This window comes from Sipha flava, unplaced genomic scaffold (genome assembly GCF_003268045.1).
Source record: "Sipha flava isolate LNK unplaced genomic scaffold, YSA_version1 121_pilon_pilon, whole genome shotgun sequence".
Lineage (NCBI taxonomy): Eukaryota > Metazoa > Arthropoda > Insecta > Hemiptera > Aphididae > Sipha > Sipha flava.
Window position 1 is genome coordinate 1,442,657 of NW_020271747.1, and position 27,026 is coordinate 1,469,682.

Below are 27,026 nucleotides of genomic sequence, written 5' to 3' on the forward strand. Positions count from 1 at the left end.
TATGACTTATGTCTTTTAAGGAAATAAAAACAATAAAATAATGTTTAAATTAGATCTATCTCATGAATAGTTTTCCAAAACATTTATATTTAAGTACTGATTATATATCAAGGAACTGTTTTTTGTCAAGATAGTTTTGTTCAAGGTTGATATAATTTTTATGTCCATAATATAGTACACAGTTTAAATTACTTATTTTGGAGTTTAATAGATTAAATTTTTAGTCTTTTGAATTGAATTCAGTTTTTAATAAAATTATAGAATTTATGTAGTTAAGAGCAATGACCTAGTGAAAAATTATTATAATTTTTGAATAATTGCAATTGCTATAAAAAAATTAAAAGAATTTGAATTAAAATTCGCGTATTAATTTTACTAATCAAAGTTTTACGTTTTTACGATTTTAGCTAAATTTTTTTTTTTTTTTTTGATACATTTTTCCCCATTTTTGAATAAAATTGTATATATAGTATATTGTATATATGTATATATACTTTATACCTGTAAAATAATGGAAAATGTATTTTAAATTATATCTATTTTAATGATCATATAAATAACCTTCATTGACTATTTTAATTTTATACATTTTTAGCAACATATATTTCTGGGATTTTAAGTGTGTCCACACAGTGGAAGGAAACTACTTTTACCGCGTCAAAAATAAATTTGATAGTATTTTAATGTGACAAACATTTTTTCTCTTCAATATTCTTTAATTAACAAATTATAGAGATAATTATTCTATTAAAAACATATTAAACCATAATTATTGACTACAATATTATATAAATAATTAAAGTTGATTTTTTAACAACTTTGGAGAAAATATTTTTAAAACTATTAAAGAAGATCATGATTGAAAAAGATAACTTATATACTAATATATCAAGTTTAAGTAATTATTAAAAAGAATTAACATTTAAGGTTGATACCCAAAAGCATAAATCTTTAATGATGTGTTATATTTTATAATAAAACTATAATAAGATATTAATTATTTAATCTTCATTTTTACAATAAAACTATTCTATATCAGACTCGCTATTTTTTGTAGATATTTGAGAATCTTCTTCTGTTTATTCATAATTTATAATTAATACATTTTTTACTTCGTAGTTAATTCTGTAGTAGGTGATTTTAGAATTTTTTTCTTAGAAGAAATCACTGGATCTGAACTTATTTATATTGCATGCGTTAAATCGGTATTTGTACTTATTCTTGACATTTTGCGAGTATTATTTTCCCTAAAATTTGAATAATCTTTATTACGTGATTCTTGCGCTTCTTCCGATAGTTGTTCTATTGGAAGAAATGCATATTGTATGTCTATGGACCCACACATCAACATTTTGTGCATACTAGGAGGCATGCGATACCAATTGTATAATTTAATGTATAATTCAGCTGTTTCTTTACAATACTGACCAAATATTTCTAGATTGATTTCATATCAACTTGACATTGAAATTAATATATTTCCTAGTTTCATAATTATATTTAAATTTACCCTCGTTATTTTTGCCAATTTTTCTGCATTTTTAAAAAATCTTGCCACATTCCCTGTATTAGAAATACCTCGACCTTGCACTATTTGATCAATTTTCAACCACATTTCATTCCAAAATACATGTTGAATATTTTTCTTTTGCTTCTTTTAATTTGTTTTTTTGTTTATTTGTTATGTGAGAAGTTGACTGGTGAATATTTAATTTGTACGAAATATTTAAAATACATTAAAAAAAATTAATCCACGCGTGCAAAGTTGAAAGCCTATATTTTAGATTATCCTCACTTATTGTGAATTTCTGTATATTTTTCAAACCATTTATATTTTTTTGGTCCACAGTTACAAATAAAACATCTTTGACTGGAAGTATCAGTAATGTTATTTATCACAATTTCAATTGGGATTAATGATTTTATTTATTTTTCAATTGCCTTCACTTCTTCACGAGTATTATTTTTTGTTTTTTTTTTTGTATAAAAATTTAATTGGTCTACAGTTACGTGTCGAAGATGGTGTTTGATTTTTCCAAAGTATATCATTAGTGTAATCAGACGCTGTAAATGTCAACCGCAATGAAACCAAAGAAAATAAAAACACATTTGCATCAGTATATTCTATTTTTTGTTCATTAAATTCTTCTAAGTCATCATCATGATTACTATTTAAATTTTGATCATTTTATATCAAGTGAGTATTTTGGATAAATCCTTGGTGGTATTCAGTTTGACCCGAATTACTATCATACCGCCATTTAAACCCAGTCTTAACATATTTTTCGAAAAAATTTAAATTTTCAGTTAAATCGAAAACTTGAAAAATTCTTCTGTGTGATCCAATAAATTTTGGAGAGGAATAAATGCACCATATTCATATATTTTTAAACTTTCGGGATAATATAGTTTTTTTGTGTCTCGTATGCGGTCATATGAAGGATACACATTGACTCCATGTTTTTTTAAACCTAATCGAGTTTGATGATAAACGTTTTTTGTTACGCAACAATTTACCATATGAGCTAGAGTTTCATCTACTGTATATGGTGTTATATTTTTCCCCTTCAACCTTTCACAAAAAGATTTCCTAATATTTACAGGATGACTGGGAGAATATTCTGTTGACTGTTTTAATAAATCAGCTGCTGCGTGTTTACCTTATTTAAAAAGTGATACTGTTATAGTCGGTAATAATCTTTCTGGCGATGTTGTGTTCACTAACGATTTTACTTTTCGTATTTTAGATCTTTCAGATACATCATAAAATAGTTTTGATGGACGACTGCGTTTATCAACTGTTTTATTTTCATTTTGTTGCAAAATAAATTCGGTATCTAACCACCCCTCGGTTTTAGAAATAAATTTAGTTGCAGTACGATTTACGGCTGACCACTTGCCATTTAACGCAGTTACAAATCCTGAAATTTTACATTTCAATTCATTTTCTTATTTCTCATAAATAGAATGATTTATTTTTTTTTTGCCATATAATTATTTAAAAATAAACGGGTATACACAGAGCACGGATTTAATTGTCGTTGGAATTTTCTGAGGGCATTGAATAAATCATGGTATGTAATATATGTATTATCTACAAAAAAAAAAAAAAAAAAAAAAAAATAAAAAAATAGAAATTAAATGGGCAACTTTGGGCAGACCATATTTTAGAATTTACTTAATAGTATGTTTACTATAATATTTTAATAAAATTCGGGACTCTATTATGTGCTTTTTTTTCATATCTCTATAGTTGTTAAATTATGATATATTTTTATTATTTTGTTATTAAAGTTTTAACAATTTATTGTTGATTGGAGAGTTAATTAAATTATTAATAATTATTACATACCTCGTTTAGAAGTTTCCATAGTATAAAGTAAATTATCAAAAAAAAACTAAATAATATAATGTTTTATTAAACTTATAACAAATATTTATTGTGGACGTGCGTACCGTCAAGAAAGTCGCTGTGAAATGAAAATATCGCACTAATTGAACTTTTAATGCTATTGATAAAACGTAATAAAAATTAAATAAGCATTCAAAACAAAATTGACAACTCATTATGAAGATTTTTGTACTGCATTTTTATCTAAATTTTGATAGTTTTAATTTTCTTTTTGTCACGGTAAAAATATAATTCGTCTCACTATGTGCCATTGAAATCTACTTTCCTTTAAATAGCGGCCAGGTCATTGTAACGGCTGAGCTAAGTGTTATTATTGCGAAGTAATGGACCACTATAGTTTATAATTTAAAATAAACTCCCTGACTTTTACTCTACTAGCTATTGCGTTTCATCACGACTGTTTCTTTCACGCGTCTTAATATAACCGTCGGATTAGCATGACAGGTTTATCCCTCTTTTCTTTCTCTATTCAGTAATAGTTCTTTTAATGTAAAACGTGTATGTATATAATCTTCAGGATTTTCATTTCTACGTTTTTATATTCAATTTCCTTTATTTATTTTTATTTTTTCTCTTTTGTTCTATTTTTTTCTAGATGGACATTGGATTTGCAATTTCTCCTTAATGTTTTTGTTTTTCGAAATACTGATATGTTTTCATAATAATTAACAATTGATACATACTTAAAAAATAAAAATTCTTTAATTATGAATTTAAAGATATCAAATATTAAATACATTAAAAACTATTTTTATTTTGGGGTAAACATTTTTAGATTTATTTGAGGAATAATTCCGAAACTAATTATTTACACGAATTGTTTAAATTAATACAAATAGTAACTTATGATCTCTAGATTTAAAAAAATAAATTGTGTAAAGTATAATACTGATCCTATAAAGATTGTGGCTGAAAAACGAAACATGGCTATTATTATGAAATAGAGCTAATAAAACTCAATATTTTTTTATCATCTAAACAGATAAAATGTTTCCGGATTGTTAAAGACTTTTTAATTTAAAGTCAATTAAAAGAAAATTGAAACCAGAAAAAAAAAAGATTCAATTCTATAGGTCGTCTATTACAGTCCTAAAGTTAGGATGGAAAATCCTTTTGGAAGTACAACTAGTACTATAAATAAAGTTTTGTTTTTATATCCGTAATAAGATTTAAGCTACTGAAGTTAAAAAATGATCTTCTCAATACCCCATAGTTATACGGTGTTCTGTGAGTTACATATTTAGATGAGTCGCAATAATGGTTTATAATGATTTAATAATAATTTAAGGACGGGGTAGTGATTAGGCAAATTAGCTACATCTATGTGTTTCTTAGTACTAAATTTTATAAAATCGACTAATCATTATATAATCAATATATTTAAATAATATTATATTTTTGTATAATATTAAATATTATTTTAATTTGAATTCTTTATTATAGATTCATAATAAATTATAATTTAATTTAATTAATATATGTTTATTAAAATGTTTTGGTTTAAATTCGATTTCCCACAAAATTAATATTTTGATGGCTGTTGTCGTTTTAAATAATTTTCTAAGAATTTTATGCTTATAATACATTTCCAAAATATTTATTTTTTTTTTATCCAAGAACTTTTAAAGTAAAAATCTCGATACTGTATATTAACTATTATTTCGGCCATTTTTCATAGTTTTCTTTATTTTTTTAGATTGGCATCTCGAGAAACTATTGTTTTTGACATGATTTTCTAACGTACGAAGGATTGCCAATTTCAACTTTAAACCCTCTAATTTCACATTCGACTTGGTGGGTCCAGAGCGAAAAAAGGAGCTTATCAATTTCTTCAAAGGGAGGGGGTTCAAGTAATTTATGGACCGTCCGAGATACAATAAACGTACTGGACCTGAGAAAAAACAACCAAGAATTTTTGGCTTTTCACCAACACATCGTTATATGGTTGATACGGTGTGTGGGAATAGCCTAGGGTAAACGTCCCTTTTATTATGCTCTGTGGTGGTGGTAGGTTTTTTGCCCACTCTTTCCCTCGGGCTCTTAACGTACATAATTCATGTTCCTGTATCGCCTCGAACGAACGCATCGCCGAATCGGCGTTTTCCTCGGAATACTTCCGCGGGATTTTAATATGAGGATAACGAAATCCCATAATCCCTGGGTCCTATTACAAATGCTGTATAAATAAAAGAATGTTTTTTTTTTTTAAGTTGTTATTATTGAATGATAGTCTGATAACTGTGTTTGGGTTAGCTCATTATTATTATACTTTGGGTGTTATAGAAAATTTTACATGGCTTATTTTTGTATCGTATTTTATCGATTTCCTCGTTTATTCTTGTTGTAAAAATCATTTAATTTATAATTATTTTGTTGTTATTATATTCTATATCAAATCTTATAATTCATAAGTTTCTTTCAAGGTAAAACATTTAATTTTTGGAGTAAGTATAAACATAATATTTAGGTTTTGAAAAAATGTTGATTCTAATTAAGTTACATATTTTTTCAAGTATTTATTGAATAGTTTATCAATTAATATTTTTTTTAAAATTTATGTTAGATTACTTTAATGCAGTTTTAATTTGAAAGTATATTCTATAATATTTTGTAGATAAGTTATTAATTATTGTATAGAATTTAATTACCTATTTTTTAGATATTTTTTGAAAAGCAAATTTGTCATTACAAATATATTATTTTTATTTTTCAAACTTAAACGTCGGTTATGAATATAAAAAATTTCGTCTAATACCTAGGGATTATAATGATAATAAATCAATTTAGTGGAGAAATTAAAAACTATGATAAACGAACATAATATTTTATATGTATAACTATAATAGTATATAATATATACTATATATGAAAAAACTTAACTTTTGTAGATGGTTACCAGAATAATTTCTGACTTGGTTTCAGTTCCGGTGATGATATAAAACTGTATTAAAACTCTTTAACCAATTTTGAGTATTTACAATACAGTCAAGGTCTTTTGTACCTTAGTTGTGTATGACTCGGACCTTTATAAATGTGTGCGGAAATGCTCTTGAAAGTGGGCTTTTTTATATTTACTTTTATTGTTTTCGGTTTTCGAAAAAACCTTATTCAGTATAAGAGTGTTGGTGAAGCCGAGAAACGGTCCTTGTGATTCAAAAAGCCACTACACGTAATAACAGACTCTCGTCCTGTGCGGGACTTATCGTGAAATTCCCACCGGATGTGAAGTTTAGCATACGAGAAGTTTGAACTCCCTCTCCTTATAAGTTATTCGCTCGATATTATATCCGAGTCTCGTTATCATTAGCATTTAATTACATACGTACACACGTAGAATAAAAAATGTAATAAAATGTAATACTCTTGGATGATAGTATTATGAAATTTAATATAGTAAGCCCCAATGGAATTTTTATGAAAACCTTACTAAGCTTTAAATTTATCAATTTTTATATATATATATAAATTTATAACAACTAGTTTTTGCATAAAATTCAAAGAGAAAATGAAATTCACTTATATATGCATACGAGGGGTGAAGTTATAGGTGGAGAGAATAGTGGTAGTGGTGGCGTTCCCTAATCGCGTGCAACTCTTCCCCCTCCTGGTATTTACCGTCGCGGTCACCACGTCCGCTAATGGTACCTGTTAATATTTGATGGGTTTAAATTCGCAAATACTCCTTGCTAATACGTCTCTTCTCTTACTGTTTAAGTTTGAAGTATTAGAAAATAGTCGTACAAAATGTATATCAATGGTTAACAGTTACATGTGTTGGGAAAATTCGATGGACGTTAAACATAAAATATTTATCTTCTATGTGAAACAGATTTTTTCAGTTGATATTGATTCGGTTCGGTATTTTTTTTTTGCTAAATATTAAGGTTATATTACTAAGAGTATTATTATCAATGTTTATTATTTTGAATCTTAAATGATGAGAGCACAATTTAATTTTTTAATTAATGGACTTGAAATATTAAATAATAAGTATGACTTTTATTAAAAGTGTGTTATAAGTAATTCAAGTAACGTTTATGAATTATAAATTTTAATTTTAAGTAAGATCTTGAAGTGAGTTTTTAAAATCTCATCAATATAAAGTGTGGGAAACACCTTAGTCGTTTTTAGATTTAAAATGTTTTATGTTGTTATATCTTAAAATGTAAGTACATTATTTTCTATGTAAATCCATTTTTACAGGTTTAAGGCACGTTTATCCCTTACTTCTACTCAACTACTGTGCGTACAATTTATTAACAGCGTTGCTTGTCTACTGTAAATTTGGATCCTAATGATTCTATCTTTAAAGCTGGAATTAAATACAGGATACCAATGATTGCCATGTTGGTTGAACCATATACCCCTTTAAATCTATAAGTTTATAGTGTGTTTACTGATTGCTTACTAAATGTTAGAATTTATAAATTTATGTTACGAACATGAACAGTCTAGATTATAATTCATAGATTAATATTTACTAGTGAAAAATAAAATTTTTATTTGATTAGGTTTTAAATTATAGTATAAGGTTTAATTTTTAAACTTTTGAATGTCTTTATTACAATTTTTTTTTATAAAATATGGTATTTGTATCACTGTTATACTTTGACTGCTTGAAAATATATACTTACTTATAATATTTTTGGCTTGTTAATAATAATAAATTATTTTCAGATACCCATTTTTTGAAAATTGTTAATTCATATTTGACATACATTTCACCTCCTTTTATTTAAATCTGTTTAATAGAGTTCAAAGTGATTACGTTTTACAAACATTAGGTATGTTTGAATGCACTTATATCTTAGTTTCTTATTTGCCCTTTTTTTATTCCTATGCTCACTTTAAAAGTGTAATTCTTAGATTATTTTTATTATAACTTTTATTAACATTTATAAATATTATTTTTAATTATGTGCATACTTTTGAGTATTAAAAAATTAATTACTTAATACAGTATTTAAATATAGGAATGTAACTTCAAAAGTTTTGATATTTAAATTATAACCGCTTAGTATATTTTTATTAAAATAAATTGTTTAGAAATTACTAAAATTATATAATTTATTTGGCTTTCATTTTCCATTAAATTTAAAATTTGTGGTTAAAAATTATTTATAGTTGATATTCTGATGATTTCGGATTTTTAAATTTGTATTCATTATCAATGTATACTATAAAATATATATATATTATGTTCTAAAGTGTTAGTATTTTCATTATAAATACATTAAAAATTAATTATTTTGATATTTTGTACTATATTATTTTAGTTACCGAGATAATTAATGAGGGCTGTGTTTCTAAATCGGATTATGTCAGTAGTATGGTGATGAACCACTTGACCTGAAATCCATTCAGGCTTTATAGGGGTTCTATAGCAATTACTCCCTATTCGTTATATCTTAATATATTATTACAAATTAATTTGATCTCGATATATATATATGATATGTGATTGGTTGTAAGAAAATTAACTTTATTTAGGATTTAAATTTCAATTGAGATTTAAATAATAATATATAACAATAAATCCCCTTAATAATTTTATTATTCAGAAATTTTTCTGTAATTGTAAATAATATTAACTAATTAATCACGATAGTAAAATCTTTATTCATATAATTTTATTTATTAGATATATTTTTTGTGTCTTTTTTTTTTATTCGAAGAAATGCCTTTAACTTTATTATATTTTCGAGAATACGATGCTAGTTTAAATAATTCCTTTTGAAGCATTTAACTTCAGTATTCGAATAGTGTTAATAAGTAGCTAGTTGATTTATATTTAATTTACATGGTTAAATACCAATAAGTCCCATTATATCTATATCGTTGCATATTTATTTTATTCGTTAATGTTCATTACTTTTAGAATTAATATGAATATTAATTTTGCTTATAATTAAAATAATCACTCATTTAATAATTTATTTATTTTTCAATCCACAATCAATTTGGTAACCTTTTATTAACTTCGTGTTATTTCTCTGTCATTGTTATGATGTCTTACTTTTTAAAATAAAAATCATCGACCGTATTATTTGAAATGTATATCACATTTTGAATGTTGTTTTATAAATGAAATATGTGGTACACTGATTTTATTTGACGAATGCAGCACTTTATATTAATTTAGTAACATTGTCCATTAAATGGAAAAATGTATGTAACATTAGTTGGTCGGAAAAGGGTTTATTAAGTACACTTATTTATTAAGTTCTTTGCGTATTAAGAGGATCGAAAAATAAGGCCTTTATAATAAAAAATTTTATTCAATTTTTCGGGCCTACATTTTTAAATGCATTTCTGCTTATGATAAGAATAAAGAATTTTAGCGTAAGTACAGTCATCTTTTACTGCTTATTTTCTAATATTACAAGAATTAATAAATAACATGGTACGTTTGTACAAATATATAATTTATTTTATTTTTTATGTTTTTGATTTTATAGTTGGATATATAACATTTGACATTTCTTAATATAAATATACTTCTTACGTTATAAATAATTGTTTAAAGTGTTGTAAAAAGTTTGTTAAGAGTGTTTACAATTAACAAAAAAATTAATTATTTGAAAGTAACATATATTACTTATAAACATTTTTAGAATTCATATGCATTTAATATAAATTTAATATAAATATATATGATAATAGAATTGATAATTTTTTTTCAATTTTATGCCATTGTAGTTTAAATTATGAAAATAAAACTAGTGTTTAAAATAAACATATTTTATTCGTGTTATCCAAGTATAAATAATATATCAATATTAAAGTTAAAAATATTTTTATATGTCAACTGTTGATTATTTATTTTTGCCAACTATTTAAGTTTTTTAATTTTGATATATCATACATTGGTTTTATACTTAATTATTGTTAAAAATAGTACCTTGAGATGATTTTTTCTTTTTAAATACGATAGTTTCAAAAAAACCTGTCCAAACTATAAATTAGTCCAACTGGCTATTAGCGTTAGTCCATCTTTATGCTAATGATTTTATCATTGGGTGTTTCACCTCCTCTTGCCAGAATTGATGGACAATCCAACATAATATTAGCTTAGTTTTGAAAGAGGTTGACCTTTTTTTTTGTTTCTTAAAAAATACAAGTACTTTTTCCATCTTATGATAGTCATTTATAAAGTATAATTTTTTTTTGATTCATACTAATGGCTTGATAATTTTTTATTCTTCACTCATATAATATTATTTACTTTATGTTTAAAACTATTAAGTATAATTATTGGGGAAAACATGTCGACTTCAGTTTCTAGTCGTGACCACAAAGCTTTTATCTGTTCAAATGTCCAATAAAAATGTTTGTGCACAAGAAAGTAATTTTTCTATCGAGTGCCCTAGGGTTTGTAGGGATATCCCATTAACCGTTGTGGTTGCCGATGTACCTTTATTCATTCGCCTCCAGGCTGTCGCTTCACTGTTTTCGTGTGTCTACAGGGATGGTTTTTTTTTCGTTTCACGTCTAAAGGTTTCCATATAACCGTCACCCTGGTATTTGTCTTCAATTATCGGTTCGGTCTGGCGACGCGTCAATGTGTATATACTGATAAAATAACAAAAAATTATTATTTTAATATTAATGAAAAAATGGAGTTTCATAAATTTTGAAATAACAGTTACAACAACAGACGGCGATTTTTCATTTCACTATGTAAACTCCAACGATATTTGACGAATCGATTCATGTTGTCCCATGGGTATTGACGTCAACTATTATTATACGGATTCTCAATGACGAAAAAACTTTATAATATTGACATGAGTTATCTGTCCATTTTGTTTTAGAATATTGGTATTTTTAATGATAATACATTTAATAATTTTTATTTTTATCAATATCTGAGAATAATTCGTGTTGAAATTAAATTTAAATTTTTTAAAAAATATGATTGATCACTTTAAATAATTCAAATATACTTTTATTTTAATTTAGTTTTGAAATTTATATACTTTAGATATCTTATAGTTATTTGTACTAAATTCGACAGAATTATAAAATTATTATACTTTATAATAACTTTTTAGTTTAAAGAAAAAAGTATTTGGTTTTATTGCTTTTTGGGGTAAACATTTCTTATATGCCTTACAAAATGATATGATTATTGTACATATAGTAATTATATTTAAGGATCAGTGAACATTTATATAAAATCTTAATTGTTCAATAATAAAATAAATATTTAAATTTAACTAAAGAGCTTCAATCTAAATAAATTCTATTTCGTGATATTTTTTGTTCATTAGTTATTAATACAATTATTATTGATTTATGTTTCTGCTTACACTAATAGAAAAATAAAACTTTTTGTTATTGTTACTTATATTTTCCAAAAGTTTGTTCTACAAAATAAATTTGTTTAATATGCATTCATTTTATTTAATAACATAAGTTCTTAACTATTGATTTGTTAATTTAATGTATGAACATAGTATTGTTAAGAAAACAAATATTTGAATATAAATTAAAAATTACTTACGTATATGTTATATGAATATATATAAATGCATGATGTGCACATATATTCTCGTTTGAGCGCGTACTCACGTGTACCAATATACAGTGTGTTTCATTGAAATGGTAATACGACATATTTTTATTTAACGACCTCGGATTGAAATGGGTATTTCAGGTGGATATAGGGAGTATTGTAATACACATTTTCGGATGACTTTTAAATGTTTAACCCTTTCAGTGTTTGCATGCGCAGTACAAATAGCATTTCTTTTAAATGGCAACAGGTATTTTTAACACAAGATTAATTTAATAATACTTAAATAAATAAATTATTTTTCTAAATAAATAATTGACTGATTTATAGCGATTGAAAAACATCTTTGCTTAATTTTGAAAAATGTTAAAATATCCGAATTTAGTTATTATAAAATTATTTATGATAAGAAAAAGCGTACACGGAAGAATGAATTGTAAAGGTTCTTTAAATTCAGTTAATGTTAAGTTTTATTTTTATTTTAAACAATTTATGACAAAAGTAGTCATCGTAATCTTATGCATTGTGTGAAGTTTTGTCCATTATACTGTAAATATGTTGCAAAATGTTGTATAACATCTTGAGTAACTGCCGTAATCTGTTCATTAGTTGGTTCTGGCATATTTCCTTGATTTTCTGTTTTAAATGCTGAAGATTATTCTGTGAGTTATTGTAAAATACAGATTGAAATACCATCAAAGAAAAAAAAACAAGTGAACTAGTAGGCCAAGCTATTAGACCATATGTTCTTATCCATCAATTTCTAAAAGTAATATTAGGTATTGTCTTACATGATCTATAGCATTTAAAACTGTTTAAAATAGTGTAATTTAGTACTCCCTATTTCCCTTAGAAAACCACATTTCAGTCCGAGGTCATTAGATAGAAATATTTTGTGCTACCAATAGAGTGAAACACACATACTGTACATTTTAAATATAGTATGTACTTGTTAGTTGTAATGGACGAGTAAAATCGCATAATAAGCCCAGAGTCAACAAACAACCGTGGTTATTTAACCTGGCGTTTCTAACCGTAATTAACGTAGACTGGGGGGTTAGTGGCTTTGTATATGTGTGTATCCGGATGTAGTGTGCTTGTAGGTAGAGGGTAGTTAGACAAAAGATGGACGAGCCCCGTGGGAGGTTTTATAATGTACATTACACGTCACCTATGCGTGGAAAGAATAGCCCTTTGGATTACTAAGTTTTTTTCTCTCATAGTATTCTCTTATTCATAGATAACTATTGCGTTTTAAATAAATTTTTATTGGTTTTAGTACAATTTCAAATGTCTTTGATCCATGAATCAGGAAATACATTGGTGAATGTTATAATAAGTTAATTTCCAAAAAGATGCCCATATTAACGCATATACTTTTTTAACTCTTGACTTATATACTTTAGTTATATATTTACTCAAAATTGAAATAAGATAAAAAAAAAAAATATGACTGGCTTTTTAAAACCATCAGAAATGTATTTATAGGTTTGAGAATTACAGATGATTATTTTATATTTTATTTATACTCAATAGATGATTGCTGGAGTTTTTGAAAATTCTGCAATGCTCAACATTTAAAAATACTTAAATGTGGTAGATTATTTTACCAAGTAATATTTATTGACTATATTACACATTGTTACTTTTTTTAAGTCTATCATTTATAATATGTATAAATATTGAGGGTAATTGAAATAAATTTATTTATGTTTATTTTTATTATATTCAAGAATTCGTTAATAACAAAATCGAAGTAACTAATTAAATAAATATTCGTTTATCCTGTACGTAATAATAATTATATTTTATTTATGGAACCACCCCACTATTACACTAATGAAACAAAATATGTCAGTATTATTGAATTTTAATGTTAAGTTATATAATTTAAAATTTTATAGTTGATTATTTTCCTGTAGAAATATGTTAATATTTTTCTTCTTCTTCTTGTTATTATATTTTCTGTTATGTATTATTATGACTATTATTTTCATAGCATTTATTCGTTTATTTTTATTTAATTAAATTAAATTAATTTTCATTATTAAAATACGCAAAAGAAACACGTTAAAAAAAACTAATATCTACGTGTTAATGTTATCTGCTGTAGTATGAGATGTACAGTATACTAGATTCGATTAATTTAATGTTAATATTATATATATATATTACATTCTTTAGGTAGTGTTGTAAGATAAATATGTATTCAAACCCTTATTTTTGTATTTATAAATTTAACTATGAAAAAGTTACCAATGACAACGAATATGATAAATAGACAATGAACGAACAAAAAGTGAATTAAAATATCTTATTTTTAGTGTAGAAATCTAATATTAAAGTAATATGTTTAATTGGTATAATACTAGGGCATATTACAGAATTATATTAGTTGATATTATTAAACTTTTGTGTATAATGTAATACACGTTTTAAAAAGTGCTATGAACAAGATGACTTATTCAATAGCATTTTCCGCTACAAAAGTATAAAACAATAGCGTTTGCATTACTACTTGAAAGTCTTTAATAACACTGAGGAAGAGAATTTACTGAAAGAAGTAAGAATAGAGTTGCCTGCCATTCGATACCAGAAAACCATAGTCCTTGCTCAGTAATTTAAACTATAGAGAACGCTTAAGAATGGATTTCTTTAAAGTCTTTTATTTTCACAATAACGTCTTTTATTTTTCCATTCTCAAGCATGTTCAGTTTTTTGTTTATTATTATGAAGAAGTTGAGATAAAGAAGTGTTTATAATATTTTTTAACTCATTCCCTCGTAAGTAGGTTATATATATAGAAATCCGTGTGTATAAGTGAAAAGTTTTACCTAGCCATAATACGAGTATTTAAGTAATTAGTATGAGTCTTAAGTAAAAGGGATATGCGATAACAGCAATTTAATATTCAATTTTCTGTTCATATATCATGACTACAAAACAGTGGATTTATTCTTGTCTTGGAACTAAAGAAAAATAGAAGTTTCAAAAATAAAGAAAAAACTATAGAAAGATCTAACACTTAAATGAAATAAGAGCGAAGTTCACTCTTCCATTAGAAAAAGTTAATATGGATAATTTGATGCTGATAGAAATGGGTTTAAAAAAAAAAATTACCACAGTAACAGTTTTTTTTTTTCAGTACTGAGATCTTTGTATGCGATATTATGAGGTTACAATTTCGCCTGTATAATAGGTCCGGTACAATTTTGATAGTTATTGTTAAAACTAGAGGAGAACGTAATACCGAAGTTCGGTATGGTTTGTGAATTGGAAAGGGTAAAGGCAAAAAAAAAATCCTATTGGGATTGTTCTCTAACTGAGTTTGTTTTTTGCTTGTTTCCCCAGGTTGAGATAAGCCAAATGCTATTAAAATACGAGTACGTACACTGTTCTGCTTTACCTAGCGGGTTAGACCTCGAATATAACGGTGCTATAGTTGCTTGTTTATATTTTTGCAATATATTCATGACTTAAAATATATATTTGCATTTAAAGGATTGATGCTAGTATAATAAATCATGCTAATCGTGATAAATTTGATGATTTTTAATCTTTAAGTTATTGAATTTAAAATAAAACAAAATGTAATTTTAAATACAGCGAAATTTTAATTTTAGATGTACACATAATTGTATCGAGTTGTTAGTTACTTTTTATTATCTTATTAATTTTCAATGATTGTAATTATTTTGACTGTATAAAAATCACTGATTATTTGTTTCAAAAAAGTTCAGTTGAGTGACATTACTTAATTGACTTAGACTATAACATGTTCAGAATTTTATCATACTTTTATGTGTAATGTAATAAATTGGTCTTTAACACCGAACGTGTTGTACCATTTATATGATGTTTTGCCATAAATGATTGTTTATTTGGTTCTGTTTTACAATTATTAATATTTTTATCCCTAAAATTCGTGTTAAGTACTTGTTTGTGAAATAATTAATATTAATAGTTTAACATTACATATTAGAAATTATCTATCGAACTCTATAAAGTAGGGCATATAGTAGTTAACCGGGGTTATCACTGCGATGGATGGCCATCTAGATTTTTGTGACGAAGTCACACAAATATACATACATCAAGTTGACACATATTTTATAAAAAGTACACTAATTTATATACCTACCATTAAACCTAATGGCTTAAATTCCTTGGAATTGATAAAGATATTAAATAATAATAATTTTTTGTTTATGAAAATATATTAAGTGTTTATAATTATATGATTTTACCATTAAGAGCAATTTTATTTTATTATTACTATATAGTTTATATATTATGTTTTTAATTATAATTTTATAATAGGTTAATATGTTAATCATTCAGATAATTTGTCTTATTAAACTTTTTACAGCAATTATTGTTAATTTGAGATAATATTATTGTTTTCTTGAACTGACGTACTAGAATATTTAGCACTATTTAAGTTATATTTTCATAGTATACATTATGTTTAGATATATTTAATTTTTTTATAATGATCCGATTTGATGTGTAATTTGTTTTTTTTTTAAATAATGAAAAATTGTATAAAACATATATAAAACATCGTATATTTTTAAAATTTATATTGGCTTAGCTTGCAATAATTATTTAAAAATGTATTATTTATTATTTAAAATGTATATTTATTTTTAATTTCTTAGGAAAATTTCTTTGTTTAATTGGAACAATTTTTGTCATATCAGTTGTTCAATCTCGGAGTCAATTAACACGTCATTATAATTGTCTATCTCTATATGATCATTATGCGTTGTATATACTGATATTTGAATTCATACATATAAAAATAATGTATGAAATTATGAAAATACATATGGGTTTGTTTTTAGAGCGATTAGTATATATTCGTTGTAGACGGGCAATAAATTATCATAGAATACTTTACCAAATATTTTACTTTGGCATAAAAGAAAAAATTAAGTTATATTTGAAATGTTAATTACTTTTTAATTTTTGAAATTTCACTCTTGTGTAGACATAAGAAAAAATTATCCTTGAGATCATTTGACGGTTTTTAAGATTGAAAATTAATTGTATACTCTAAATCATTTCGTATTTGCCAATTAATACAATTTTCAATGAAACAAAACTAACTTGGTCTATTGATACTTATAAAATATATTCATTAAATGATGTGTATTTAGGAGTTTGTTTGATCATGAAACTGCACTTATTAATATTATTTGCTAGCAAATCCGTTATAACAGAGTTTATTGAATACATTTCGTTCATAATAACTCATTTAATTGAATGTATGAGTGTAATTAATATATTTTTATTTTAACATAATTTTCTTATATATTTAACGTAAAATATACTGTATTTATGTGGATTTATTGTGATAAACACGGATTTATTAACTACATTGATAAATAAATGTTTTTAAAATTGATTTCTTGTACACAGTTTGGGCGATCATTCTTTGTAAAAAAATTAGATGTGTTTAAAAAACTATTCAATTACCTCGTGTTGTGTTATAATATTTATTTTCGCCTTATTTTATCAGTTATAACTTATCTCATTAGTTGCACTCAGTACATTAGGATAAAATTGTTTTTATTCACGCATGACGACGTTTAGATATGTTCTCAAATCCGTCATCACATCGTAAAATAAAACATTACGACATTATTCAATATATATATATATATATAGTGATATAATGTATAAATATAGTAAATATCATAATCAGAGTTTACTTACAGATTTCATTGGTGGCTTTTTCTTTTATTACGAAAATAAGTTTTCGTTTTTTTTCCCCTTCGAAGTTTATCAAAGTGTACACATGTCGGCGGAAGCGAGTAGGAAAGTTGCCTTAATTTTTGGACTAGACCCCTGCAGGAGGGGGATATCCTCTCTATTCTACACGTATATTTGATTGCCTCGTTGTAAATGCGATGGTAGTGTATATAAAGTAGTCGACTAAGGGAGTGCTTGGCGACTTTAGTATTGGTGGTGCTGTGGTGTGCGAAAAAAAAAGAGGAGAGTTTTCTTTATCCCGGTACAGTGTTGGCCGGCGATGATAGGAGGCGTAGAGTAAATTAAAGTTAACGTGGGTTTTCAATTAAACAATACCCTGGGTTTTTCTCAGTTACGTAGAGCGCGAAAAGTTCCGTTTTCCCATCACATCCTCTCTCCTTCACTACCCTACCCCCTCTACAATATCAGCGTAGTCCATCGTCATCATCATACTCTTTGCAGCTACTGGATGAGTTCTGTTCAGTCTTCCACACCGTCTTCTACTCTTCCATAGTCAACTCACTCTAACAACATCTCGCCCAAAGAACTTATCCGTAAATCGCACGCGTGCGTGTTTGAACACATACTCATAGGTATATGGTTCCCTTGATCACGACGTCAAAACCGTAATAATATAATAACACACACACTTTCACGTATCGAACTCTTTCGCCGGGATTGGCTTACAAAAGGGATGATGGTGTAAGATAGCGACAAAACGGAAATGAAGCTGTGTTACACAATCGCTTGTTATATCAATTATTTACGAACGGACTTTTCTCGTTTAATAATGTCGTTAGTGATTGGTAATAGGTATTATTTCTAGGAATTATTGCCGGAAAATATTATGGCGACAAAGTGCAAAGTAAAGCTAAAATAATTCGTTGTAAAAGCTAAATTTAACGATGCTGGTTTTAACAGAATGACTTACGATTTGAGAAGTATTCTGTCTACATTTTTAATCATTTTTTTGTTGTAATTTAATGACTGTGATGTATTTTGTTCTGAAATAATTTTGACGTGTTGGATTACATTTTTGATATCCCTTGTATAGTTGATCTAAATTTATACTGTATCTGAATAAATACGTTATAACTATTTTATCTAATTACTGGTAGATGATACTTTTGGGTAAAATTAGAAAATTGTATTTTCAGATTCAAGTAAAAATATCTGATATTTATTAATTTAATAATTTTAAAATTACAATTTTTGTTTTATATCAGTATACCAATTTTACTTCCTGTTAAAATATTCAAACTGTATGTTTCTTTTAAAAATATATGGTTTTTATTAATGATCATTATTATACTTATTTATTTTTTTGTGCCAATAAATATGTAGTTTTGATAAAAATATAATATTCTTGTTTTATTCCTCACTTTTTCTTAATACATTTTTGTAATATTATTTTCTCTGCTTTTCGTGATATTTTTAAATTATTCACCGATAAATCTCAAACTACCTTTTCTTTCATTCTTTCTGATGTAATGAAACTATTAAATTTAAAAATTAAAATTGTATACATCTTTGAAAATACCTATGTTTCATTAATTATTCATAAATATTAGATTATAAATGAAACGAGGAATGTTTGGTTTTATCATGCTGTGGGTTGTTTGTTTTTTTGAGTGTATCTATTTACATGATTTTGAGTTGAAAGAGTAATCACCAAATAAGAATTTAAAAGTAGGATATGGATTCGAATGATATTTTTGGTTATGTATTTTTATCACGAATTTGCCATTAGTTTTCTTAATAATTGTAAAACATTGACAAAAAGTTGTAAAAATACCACTGCATTTTGGTCATAATTTTCTTAAAGTCAAATTTTTGTTTGATTTGAGACTTAAAAAATAAAAATCGTAAACCATACATTTTTATTGAACGTTTTTTTTCACCGTTTGATACAGATTGTATAATTTTCATGATATTTGTTTTTGAGATTATTTATGGAAAACTGTAATTTTCGTATTAACTTAGTTTTTTTTTTTTTTTAAATATCAATAAAAAACGTTTGCTGGAATAATTTTTGTTTTAAATTGGATAAATGGTTTATAAGCGTCAAAAAATAAATTTTTGTCGAAACTTGTATTTCAACGAATTTCCATTAAACGATATAAATTATTTAGTTAAAAATATTTTATATTTTCGAAATATTAACTGTTTCACCCTATCTCTTTTACCAGTTATTATAAGAGTGAAATGTATACAAGTTTAAAATACCTATATAGCAATACATCATACACTTCATTCAACCGTGGTCTTTCACCAAAACCTAGAAGTCTTGTTCCATTTTAATTTTAATTGTATTAAGTGTATTAAAGTGCATCGAAATCTCAGTAATGAACTATAACTATAATATATGCCCTAGTAATTAACAATAAATTAATTTTTATCCGCGTTTCACTATTTTTTTTTTTACGTTTATTTAATTGATATAGTTGTCTTGAAATTCTGTGTAAGTAAATTATCTACTAATATTCATAGTATCCCTAAATTCTCTATATTCATCGTATGCCTACTAGCATAAGTATAATAAATATAGCATAGCTAAATAAAGCAAGACTAACAAAACTATAATGATATTATATCATTGATATATCTAAGGTAATGTTTAACCAAGCTGAGGAAGATTTGTATAGATTTATAAAACTACATGCGGAAGAAATTTGTTGCGCCCAGTTAAGTCCAGTTAAGATTTTCACCGATGATAAAGTCACTATAGAAGCTTTTGTATTGCTGACGGGGCGGCAAAAAACCCGTTAGCTGTGTAATTTACCAGCATCCGGCCGAGAAAATCTTACACGATGTATGTGTCTAAAAAAAAAAAACCGTAAAAAGGAATTGGGATAAAAAAAAAAGTGAGGTCCTGTACGTTACAAATTAGTCGGTCGGCCGATCTCCTGATGATAAACAACAAGCATAAGGTGGAAGAGAGGGTTACAGCTGTTTTCTACCGGACGCTTTTAAAGTGGTTCGCAAGCTGACACTACGTTAAGTGCCGCACCGAACCCGCCCCCTAGTAGTAGTTGTAGTTATAGTTGTAGTTGTTTTGAAGACAAATAGTGGTGGGAGTGTTTTACTGTGTACGTGATATAGTGGGACGCAAAAGAAACAAAGTGACTTTAGCTGAGATAATTGAAGTACTATGTCCTACCGAAAATCATACGAATCATGAACATATATTAATTACTTTTTTGATCTGGCCAAATAAAAATATTGCAATATTTAAAAAATGGTATTTATTTAACTGAAAAATTTTTTTTTTCTATTATTTACTATACAATTTTATATGGTTTTTAAAATTAAAAGAATAAACTATTATTATATATATTTTCAATTCCAATGATAAAAAATAGAAATAATAAAATAAAATAAAATAAATAGTTTAAAAATTATAATTCCAATAAATAGATCTAGGCTTAAATTAAAAATGTATTAAAATATTTTTTCTTGTATCATTAAGCGCTAAAAACGAAATTAACTATGTTTTATTTTAGAACGTTGAATTCTTTGTTTTAAGATTACAGTTGTTGATTGTATTCCTTTTTTTAAGAATGTAAATTAAATTTGAGTGATATATATATATATTATATAAATATAATGATGTTAAAAAAGAGTATACTGGCATTTTAATAATTTATATGTTCTAGTCATCGGGATAAAAAATTTTATAATATTTTATAAGTTAAAAACCGTTAGAAACATTTTTTTTTTTTTTTATTATTTTCTTATAATCATGTTTTAAAAATAAATTTTTTGTGAACATTCGTGTATCCAATTAAAATATTTATATTTATCATCAATTAATATTTTATCTGACAGTTAATGTATTGAAAATAATAAATTTTAGTTTTAGTAATTTTATTAATATACATTAGTATACATGTATTTTATATGATATATATATTGATGTGTGTGTGTGTGTTTATATATAGATATATTTATGTATGTATGTATGTATGTATGTAGTGTTATACACAAACATTGTATATGTATATGAATAAAATACATGTTTAAATTAGTATCAAAAATACAAACAATTAATTCGTATTTACTTAATATCTCTTATTTTTATAACATTTCTTGGAGACTCAGTTTATTTACTCTCATTTAATTAATATTTAAGTTAATATTATTACTCAATATGTATGAAAAATATTTGTGAGCGAAAACGGATTAAGTATACTTAATATGTGCCGAACTAAAACCTGTTCAATTGACATTTATATTTATTGACGGATTAGTAAAATTAAAATTAATTTTTTGTCTGTCAAATTGTTGACAAGTTATGAGTTTATTATCAATGAGTATGGAATAAAAATTATTTTTGAAGAACACTTGCCTAGATAGAAAAATAAAAATAAAATTATTAATTATTATGAATGAGTTTTGGTCTACCCTAGTGGGTCATATTATTTTATTGTTTCCGGCGACTGTCAGTCTGATTTCCAATTTGAATGGAGTTCTTTTTTATTGTTATTTTATTTTTTGATAAACGTAATGAAAATACCAAAGCAAATTATATAGATTTAAAAATTTTATTTAAATTACCGATCGTTAAATTAAATTCAAGGCAAATTATTATTTAGATAGTTATTTTTTTAATACTTCTTTCGACTCATCAATCAATTACGCTGTAATTCTCGATTAATCGTTTGGTTATCAATTATGATTTATCTAATAAGGAGGTTTAATATAAATTAGTTACACAAGATTTATTCTAACACTAATCAAATGACAAGTCCAGTAAAATAATTACCAACTATAAGTTGTGTAAGTATTTAGTTACTTATTATATTTTATTATATTGAACTAAATATATCATATATTCATAGGTCTAATGAAATTCTAATGAATTAATGTACAATTTATGTTATAAAAACATTACATTTTCTTAACGATTATAAACGGAAAAATTTTATCGATATTCAACTTTGTTCATATTTTTTTATTATTTTACTTAAATAAATATACATTTTTAATTGGTAGCATATTTGTGGAAAAAGTGTGATTCTAAGAAAATATATATTTTATAATTATTGTATATTTATAAGTTACTACCAAAATAGCCAATTGGGGTTTTCAAATGTGCCTAATATTATAAGGTTTAAATTATTACTTATAACTGATAATTTATTAAGATCATATTTATAGTAATATTGATATTTTATTTTATGATTAGTTGATTAGTTTCGAATTATAATTAATTCATACATGTATTTTTAGCTATTAAATATTATGAGTAATTGATAGGCAGATTTGAAGAATTATTAAGTTACATGTACACAGTGAGAATTAATATATCTGTAAGTATATATATATATATTTTAGTTATTTATTATTAACATCTTTATACATTTGAACTGATAACGTACTGTATATGACAATGCTTGTGTTATAAGTAGGGCCCGGATTTCAATGCATATTATTTTGGTTGATCATACCCAATGCTCTCTAAGAACATAATTCGTTTCATGTAACAAGGGTTTCAAAACTACAAATTTTATTTTGCACTTTTTTTTTTTTTTGCATATTTCGACTTTTTTCATTTTTAGAGCAGTTTTAGTATTATTGGGTCATTTTGTTGGTTTTTAATGCATATTTGTTTGATGTACTAAACAAATTTAGCCTATTCAAAATATAATCAAAAGACAAATTATTTTCTTGATATTTAAGCAGGTTTATCGGGTTTTTTCCATACACATTGTCAATCTTTATTTTTCGATTCAGTTTTTATCTTATCTTAATTTATTATTTATTATGGAACGTCACCAGTATTCAGTCAAATAACAAATAATCAGCTGTAGTTCATATTACCTTGTATACATACGTTGCTCGTATTACGTGTGATTTTGATTTTAATGTATTAAATAGTGCGTTAAATAATGCCCCAAAAAAAAAAAAAAAAAATATGTAATTTTTAACGTCATTTTTTCATTTTGAAGTTCGTTTTTGTGGTAAAATGCATTTATTAAGGACATTTTTGGCTATTTTTTAGAGCATATTTGTATGATTTTCAGTGCATTTATATCCGGGCTCTAGTTTTAAGAATATATTAATTTTAAATTCTTCGACTCGTATTTATTAAATTCAATTTTTATTTGTGATGTTTGATGTTTAAATTTATTTAAATTATATCATAATCTTATGTTTACGAAAAAAAATATTGACATTTTTAGTAAATTTTCTAATATTTACAAATGTAAATTAAATCAATTGTATTGTAAATGTGATATTCTAATACAAATGTATGGAATTATATTTTCAATTTCAAATAATACAATCAGTTATTCTAGTATTTTATATAAGTAAATATATTTATCTGAATAATGTGACTAATAAATTATAATTAATTACAGTATTCATTTAGCTATCTAATTGCATTTTTATCCAAACTTACGTAGTACCATCTAAGGATGCTTTTATTTTTATTTATTTTTTTAATTCTTTAGCTTCAACTACAATGGTTATTAGCTTATAATTATGGATATACAACGTTTTTTGTTATTTTTTTTACAATTTGTATTATTATGTCTAAAATGTAATTTGATTAATTTGTATTAGTATGGTTGTTTAAGGAAATTGATCATGTTATTTATTGCTTCTGGTTGTGGTCCTAGGCTTTCGTGGAGTTGGTCTGGTATATTGTTTCTAAGGATACTTATTTAAGTAAAATATGATTAAGAATTTTTTCATTATGAATTGTGATTTTAACGTTATTATGGCTTTCTTGATAGTATTACATTTATTTCGAGATAATATCTTAACGTTAAAACTTATTGTTGAACTTATGTATCCTCAGACTTATGATGATTTTCATTTGATGAATTATTATGAATTTTTAGAACCTTTAAACATAGTTTAGTTTATCAGAAGTCCGTGTTTTATGTTGTAAAAAAAAAAAAAAAATGCTTGTATATTCTGAGGAACTAATTGATTTTGGAAACCAGAGACTTAATTATTTGGTTCCTGGAGTGCTTTCGTGAGAATTATCCAAGCGTTTCTACTTTTTTTCAAGAGTATAAAATAAACACACATAATTTAAAAATCTCTTTTAAAATGTTAGTCATTTAACTTTGGCATTAAAATAAACATGTTTTTTGACTTTAAACTGAAAATAATGGGGTTCAGTATATTTTAACCATAACCCAGGAACTTTAAAGATGTATAATGAAGGAACGATACTGAAAAGAGTGATATCTACCCATTAAGGTGTACAATTTGTTACTTAATACTATAAGATCGAAGAGAAGATTACTGTAGTGCACTTAGATAGATATACACAGATTAATAATTGAATGAGCAGGTTTTCTTTCCTAGGAATTCTGGTCGCTGTCTGAGAATATTAAATAAATCATTCTCCCTAGCATGTCAAAAATCAACTAAAGGTTCTGAAAAAAGTTTATAGAATATTCATGGGACAAATATTTTAGTCCATTGAATGCAATACACACACCTTCGTGGTCGAATTTCTAAAGAAACCCTTATTTGATTTTTAAGCATTTCCCACATATGTTTATAGTTTAGTTCCTTTGATCTCTATACTGTATGGAGTTTATATCGTTGCCGGTAGTGTCAGATGTCAGTATGATAGCCGATCCGTTTTTGAATTTTGTTTACGAGTTCACTTCAGAGTATATTTTGGGCTTGTATTGCTGACAATATAACTATACATTTTTTTAAAATTTCAAACGAAAAATCAATACACTTTAATCCAAATGTAAATTTTGACTACTGGTTGTTTATCGATAAGTATAGTAAAATGCTACTTTTATAATATTGATAGTAAATTATATTATACACACAGTGGATTTAAAAAAAAAAATGTTATAATTTAAAAAAAGTTGAAGTTTATTACTTTATGTATGTATAGTTAAATTTAATATTTATTGTAATAAAGTTATTTTTGAAACATTATTATACTAATTATGATATTTTATAGTTTTAAGGTATCATTTATTTATACTTCATTTGATTGATGAGAGCATTTAAGGTATCATTGAATAAGTAAATATATCGTAAATATAAACACCTGAAATACTATTTTTTTTGGTTTTATTGTGTGTACATGATCACTGTTTGTTTTTAATTGTTGTTGTGATAAGTATCTAGGGATATTTATAAAAATGTCTTAAGCGTAAGAACTTTTTCTTATTTATTCTACATATTAACTTTTCTTTTTACATTTTTATAATAATTATAATTATTTATATAATTTTATTTTATTATAATCAAAGATAGGAAATATTTCCTAAAGACTTTGATGAATTACATATATCTTTTTTTACCATTTCTTTATTATACCAAACAGCTATTAATTTTCGGGCCGCATTACTGAAACTTCTTATTTTTAATTAATTCTGACACGTCTTCCATTTTTTTTTTTAATTATATATTTATTCATGAAAAAGTGAAAAATAACCGTTTCACCGTAGATATAAATATTTATAAAGGAACAAACAATAGGATTTTGATTGATGTCAAACGGTCGAAAAATAAACATGGGATCCTAGCGTAATAAGACGGTTATACAAAGAATAATATACTTACCAAATTTAGAAATTATTTTTGTAATTTAAATTAGGCATCTTTTTTTGCTCACTAGAGGAGTTGAAAATTATATTCCTATATATATATTAAATAACAAACGTTAAAAACACGTAATACAGTTTTCTTCTTATTGAAAAATTTACTCTAGTTTTTTTCTTAACAATGAACACATTTAAAAGCTTCCTCCTTTACTTACAACACTTTTCTGCACCTTTTTGGGTTTTTATAAACACTTAAGGTATTAAAAATGTAAAGCGTTAAGTAAAGTCTGGGTCGGATAATTTTCCGGTTTCTGTTGGTTCGGAGAACTGCACGTGGTCTTCCTAATGTTTACAGGCGCCAATTTCTCCGCATTTCCATTTATTCAATACTTGACACGTAAGTATATTACAGCGCAATAAATATCCTACGTTATTTGTCAACAACAACGAAAAAGGTCAAAATATTTCTGCATAAATATTCATGTTGCACGGAGATAGAAAAAGTATCGAGGCAAAAGTCTCTCGAATTCATTTTTACTGTTTCGGTAAAAATAAAAATAAAAACTACGATGAATAATCCAAAAAATAAAAATAAGAAAAATAGTTACCTAACGAATTTATGTAGCGCCTCTTGTATGACGGCTAAGTATATATATATATATATATATATATATATATAGCTTAAGTGACCCGAAGAAGTTTCTTTATAGAAGTATCAACAATTTGAAGTTTTTGATACTCGGGATACAGTAATAACAAAACAACTCACGTTGAGTAAAATGTAGTAAATGAGGAGAATGAA

At 25.3% G+C, this 27,026-nt stretch overlaps 1 protein-coding gene across 7 annotated transcripts in view; it reads left to right on the top strand.

The window, feature by feature from the left end:
* Positions 1 to 27,026, top strand: part of LOC112694025 (tyrosine-protein phosphatase Lar) — a 149,826-nt gene that overhangs the window by 41,545 nt on the left and 81,255 nt on the right. For 6 of the 7 annotated variants that reach the window (XM_025569346.1, XM_025569347.1, XM_025569348.1 and 3 more), the window contains exon 4: positions 26,580 to 26,621. The exons of the other annotated variant lie outside the window; for it this stretch is intronic. In XM_025569346.1, the coding sequence (XP_025425131.1) occupies positions 26,580 to 26,621 (42 nt within the window). The remainder of the gene's footprint in view (positions 1 to 26,579; positions 26,622 to 27,026) is intronic. 7 annotated transcript variants of the gene reach the window in all.